Source organism: Penicillium verrucosum (genome assembly GCF_028828655.1).
Source record: "Penicillium verrucosum strain IBT 35672 chromosome Unknown utg000004l_segment0_segment0, whole genome shotgun sequence".
NCBI classification, from domain to species: domain Eukaryota; kingdom Fungi; phylum Ascomycota; class Eurotiomycetes; order Eurotiales; family Aspergillaceae; genus Penicillium; species Penicillium verrucosum.
Genome location: NW_026643213.1, coordinates 3289442 through 3295189, shown reverse-complemented (window position 1 = coordinate 3295189; position 5748 = coordinate 3289442). Strand labels below are relative to the sequence as shown.

The following is a 5748-nucleotide window of genomic DNA, read 5'->3' as shown; positions in this document are numbered from 1 at the left end:
CTTCAAGCTATGTCTTCCGAAGTCCAATATCATAATCCAGAGGTAGCGCCGCTATCTGCAGCAACCGTTCTTCGAGTAAAGCCTACCTTGATTCATAGTACATAAGACATACGCTGATTCTGCTTCAAATCTAGGATCACGCGAACTCTGCAAAATATGACGATAACATCTTTCTCTTGGTAGAGAAGCTATTACACCAAGAACAGCAGTCAAAGCATTATAGTACTTCCCGAAACTGGTGTCACCACCTACACTCTTCGATTGATTCCCCAACCCTAATGCCGAGATCTACTATACCGTATTAGGAGTAGACCCGGAGTATCAATATTCCTGTTAGATTACCTATACGATCTTTTACGCCAAGTGATACATGTACCTCGTGTCTCATTACTGTATGGTGTAGCTGGAACTTTCTATATCAATGCAAACAAGTCAAATATCAGGAGCTCGAGGGGGCCACGAAAATCTGGCAATCTGGCAAGATGTCACTTCCCTCTGCCACCACTCCCGCCTATCTACTCAGCTCTAGTTCACAAGGTTGCCATTGGAGGCGGAGCGCGAATTCCTCTGCTCAGATTGATTGACGCGCGCTGCTGTAACGTGTTCACGGGTAATGACAAACGTTTCATTGGTCTAATACTATGAGTTCCCGTAGAATATATAGCATTATTATGCAAACAGATCAAACAAAAAGTGAATCCTAATCTGGCAACAATCTCCCCTCACGTAAACACACGATCAACCATTCGCACCCTTTGTCAACCAGTCGCGTTCTGCAAGGCCAGGTCTAGTCACGATGTGACACTGCGCTTTCAAAGCTTCTCATAAAAAACATCTTGGTCCGGAAAGCTTACACTGCAACGTCAAGGAACATGTTCTTATATTTTATTCAAGCAGCATAAAGTCACCTGATGATGCAGCAGAGCGCCTCGCGTTCAGCTGAGAGTCAAAAAATCCTCCGCCATAGGCCACGGACAGCGCATGCTACGCTAACCATGTCATCGACATATTATCATGGGATCAACAATGCGATCCAAATAGGCAATAACTACGGCCCAAATTCGGCTGATTTCCACCCGTCCAAGCGACCCAAGACCTCCCACCATGACGGTTCGCCTGCCTCACGACACGATCAGTACACCATCGCCTGGATCTGCGCGCTGCACATAGAGATGGCAGCAGCCCAGGCCATGCTGGACGATTTCCACGAAGCCCTGCCTACCCCTACGGAAGATAGAAACACCTACGTATTAGGCAACATGAATCAACACAATGTCGTTATTGCGTGTTTACCAACAGAACAATATGGAACAAACAATGCAGCAATCGTTATGACGAACATGAAACGGACTTTCCCGGCGATCCGTGCATGTTTGATGGTCGGGATTGGCGGTGGTGTGCCAAGCAAGGCTGATGTGCGTCTGGGTGATATTGTCGTCGGAACAAGGGTAATGCAGTGTGATCTTGGAAAGGTCCTTGGAGACGGACAGCTCCAGCGAACGGCGATACCTAAAATTCCCCATCAACTGCTTGGTACGGCTGTGTCTACCGTCCGTTCTAAGCACGAACTAGGCCCTAGCCGAGTCCTATCTATCTTAGAACAGAAGCTAGAAGGACAACCCGCATATGGTCGCCCGGTTCTACCAGATCGTCTGTTCCCTGCGACTTACGATCATGAATCTTTAAGTGGTAGCTGTGACGGATGCGACCCTTCAAAGCTAGTACCACGAAGCAGACGAGTCTCGAACGAAATAGTGATCCATTATGGTGCGATTGCCTCAGGGAACCAAGTCATGAGGGACGGCATTACCCGGGACAACATTGCTCGACAGCTAGACGTCATATGTTTTGAGATGGAAACTGCCGGTCTAATGGACATCCTCCCATGTCTCCCAATTCGGGGAATCTGCGACTACTCGGACTCTCACAAGAACAAAGAATGGCAAAGATATGCTGCAGCAACCGCGGCTGCATACGCAAGGGAGTTGCTTGAGGAGTTACCTGTGACTAAAATGCATACAAGCATTGTCTCCACGGTGGATCCCTGTAAGAAACCATATCATCCTTGGGAACAATCTCGACTCGCTGCCGCTAACACCGGACCTATAGACCAATTTTCATCACACGAACACCGGCAGCGCTTGTTAAACTCCTTCAAGTTCGAGCAAATGGACTCCCGAAAAACGACCATCAAACAAGAACAGAAAAAAAACGTGCCGCTGGTTTTTCAGCCATCCTTGTTACGAAGCATGGCTCGATTCCGCAAGATTGGCGCAACATCATGGCTTTTTGTGGATTAGTGGCAAGCCCGGTGCTGGCAAGTCGACAATCATGAAATTCGCATACTCCAACACGAAGGGCAAGGCCCGTCACAAGCATGCTATCACTGCTTGCTTCTTCTTTAACGCTCGAGGCGCTCGCTTGGAAAGAACGATGTCAGGGATGTATCGATCATTACTACTTCAACTGCTTGAAGGGTACCCCGACCTCCAGGTTGTTTTAGACGACTCCAATCTGATTCCCCAAAATCAAAATGGTTGCCCTTCCTTGAATGTTCTCAAGGATCTATTTGCCAATGCGGTTTGCACCCTTGGTCAACGCTCCCTTACCTGCTTCGTCGATGCTCTCGATGAATGTGATGAACAACAAGTGGTGGACATGGTCCAGTATTTTGAAGACCTGGCCGAAGAATCTACGGCTAAAGGCGTCCCGTTCCGAATCTGCTTTTCGAGTCGACACTATCCTTACATCTTCATTCAACGGGGTCTCCGACTTACACTCGAGGATCAATCAGGTCATACGGAAGACTTGGCAACCTACGTCACAAAGCGCCTCATAATCAAAGAACCTACGCTTGTCGAAGAGCTGCAACCACAAATTCTTAGTAAGGCTGCTGGCGTTTTCATGTGGGTCGTCTTGGTTGTCGATATTCTCAACAAGGAGTATCGACGAGGCGGAATGGCTCTAAGAATGAGACTCGCGGACATACCCAGTGACCTTACTGAACTTTTCAAAGATATCTTGAAACGTGACAATGAGAATATGGAAGCTCTCCAGCTTTGCATCCTCTGGATTTTGTACGCAAAAAGTCCATTGCGGCCGCAGGAGTTCTATCATGCTCTCTGGTCTGGTTTGTCTTTAAAAGGTTTAGTCGATAGCCAGATTCCAGATGTCACCGTCCTAGAAACTGGTGCTGGAGTTGACACGGTTACGAGATATGTCATTAGCTCCTCAAAAGGACTTGCAGAGACCACCAAATCTAGGCAGCCCACAGTTCAATTCATCCATGAATCTGTCCGAGACTTCCTCATCAAGGACAAGGGTCTGTATGAATTATGGCCAGAGCTCAGATTTGACAGCGAGAGCCTAGGCCATGAGAAACTCAAGCAATGCTGCAACATCTACACCAATCATACCTTGACCTGTGCGTTTATCAACAGGCTGCTATCAGAATCTACCTCCGACGACCGGAACGAAATCTTAACCGAGTACCCGTTCTTGGAGTATGCCACTCAAAATATCCTCTACCATGCCAACGCTGCGGCCAAAGCGGTTCCTCAAGACGAATTTTTGTCGTGTTTTCCTATCTCCAGCTGGATCAACACCAGCAATCTTTTCGAAAAATTCAAGGATCGCCAATATACGACTAGCGCGAATCTGTTTTATATACTAGCAGATAAAGGTTATCCGGCGCTCATTCGGGCAAGATTCAAAGAGGACCCGCAGGTTCATGTTTATGGGGAGAGATACAAGTACCCACTTTTTGCTGGGCTGGCTAATAGCAACAAAGACGCTGTTGCTGCTCTTTTGAACTCATCTTCGAGGATTTCCAATGGAATCGACATCACAGAGGGTCTCAACCACAGGAAAGACTTAAAACAATATGAAAGTCGAACACCACTATCTTGGGCTGCCCAATATGGTCGAGCAGGCATTGTCGAACTACTATTGCGGACGAAAACGACCTGTGATGAGGAAGATAGGGGGGGGGGGCGTACATCACTCTCACGGGCCTCATCCAATGGCCACGAAGCGGTAGCGAGGCTTCTTTTGGACAATGGAGCTGATGTCAACACTAGCGACAAAGATGGACGGACACCGCTTCAATGGGCACTCATGTATGGCCACGAAGCTGTAGCGAGGCTTCTGATCGAAAACGGAGCTGACGTTAACACCAGCGACAAAGATGGATGGACACCGCTACAGATGGCCTCATCGGGTGGCTATGAAGCGGTAGCGAGGCTTCTAATCGATAACGGAGCTAACGTTAACACCAGCGATAAATATGGATGGACACCGCTGTAGATGGCCTCATCCAATAGCTATGAAGCGGTAGCGAGGCTTCTGATCGAAAATAGAGCTAACGTTAAAACCAGCGACAAAGATGGATCGACACCGCTATAGATGGCCTTATCCAATAGCCATGAAGCGGTAGCGAGGCTTCTGATCGAAAACGGAGCTGACGTCAATACCAGGGACGAAAATGGATGGACACCGCTGTAGAGGGCCTCATCTAATGGCCATAAAGCGGTAGCGAGGCTTCTTTTGGACAACGGAGCTGACGTCAAAACCAGCGATAAAGATGGATGGACTCCCCTTGAACGGGCCTTTAAAAATGGTCACGACGCGTTAGCAAGGCTTCTTTTAGAAAATGGAGCTGACGTCAACACCAGCGACAAAGATGGACGGACACCGCTACAGAGGGCCTCATCCAATGGCCATGAAGCGGTAGCGAGGCTTCTTATGGACAATGGAGCTGACGTCAACACCAGCGACAAAGATAGACGGACACCGCTACAGAGGGCCTCATCCAATGGCTATGAAGCGGTAGCGAGGCTTCTTATGGACAATGGAGCTAACGTCAATACCAGCGACAAAGATAGACGGACACCGCTACAGAGGGCCTTATCCAATGGCTATAAAGCGGTAGCGAGGCTTCTTTTAGACAATGGAGCTGATGTCAACACTAGCGATAAAGATAGACGGACACCGCTACAGAGGGCCTCATCCAATGGCTATAAAGCGGTAGCGAGGCTTCTTTTAGACAATGGAGCTGATGTCAACACTAGCGATAAAGATAGACGGACACCGCTACAGAGGGCCTCATCCAATGGCCATGAAGCGGTAGCGAGGCTTCTTTTGGACAATGGAGCTGACGTCAACACCAGGGACAAAGATGGATGGACACCGCTCCGATGGGCCTCACTCATTGGCCACGAGGCGGTAGCCAGGATTCTTATTCAGAACGGAGCTCTAGCGGAGCGGGTAAACTAGGACTTTCAAGCTTCACCCACTCTTCTATGTCCCATTCCCTTAGTCTCCTGGTGCCGCTCGCTGAAGCTCTCCACCCCCTTGATCACAAGGCCTGTACGTAACAGTCGGATTTGAGGACCTGAAAGCCGACCAACTCACGATAGAAACGCGAGATGAGAGCTCAAGCTGGACTAAAAATTTGGCCCAACGGAGAGGATAAGAAAGAAATGCCAATCTGAGAGAATAAGTCCTGTATCTGTATCACTTGTCAGATTCCCGGTCGTGTCACTTAGTCTACATAGATGAACCAGGGTGACAAACGTGCTGGCTTCAGGGGAGCGGCTGGTCTTCCCGCCATAGCACCCGTCCAAGTTTCACGCAGCCTTTCTTGACTATATACCGTTTGGAGGTAAGCGCGTGACTAATGCTGGAATTTGCTGCTTAGACATCAAACTCACATATCGTTAAGATTAGGGTGGAACTTTGGAGCAGGGA

The 5748-nt window shown here is 48.6% G+C and overlaps 1 protein-coding gene across 1 annotated transcript; it reads left to right on the top strand.

Moving 5' to 3' along the window:
* Window positions 1-995: 995 nt before the first annotated feature.
* Window positions 996-5274, top strand: N7516_010533 (Pfs, NACHT and Ankyrin domain protein; the record flags this gene model as incomplete). The annotated part of the gene is made up of 4 exons (XM_057223251.1): window positions 996-2046; window positions 2110-2239; window positions 2301-4301; window positions 4575-5274. 4 exons carry the CDS (start codon window positions 996-998, stop codon window positions 5272-5274), a joined length of 3882 nt encoding a protein of 1293 aa, XP_057070472.1.
* Between the last annotated feature and the right edge of the window lie 474 nt (window positions 5275-5748).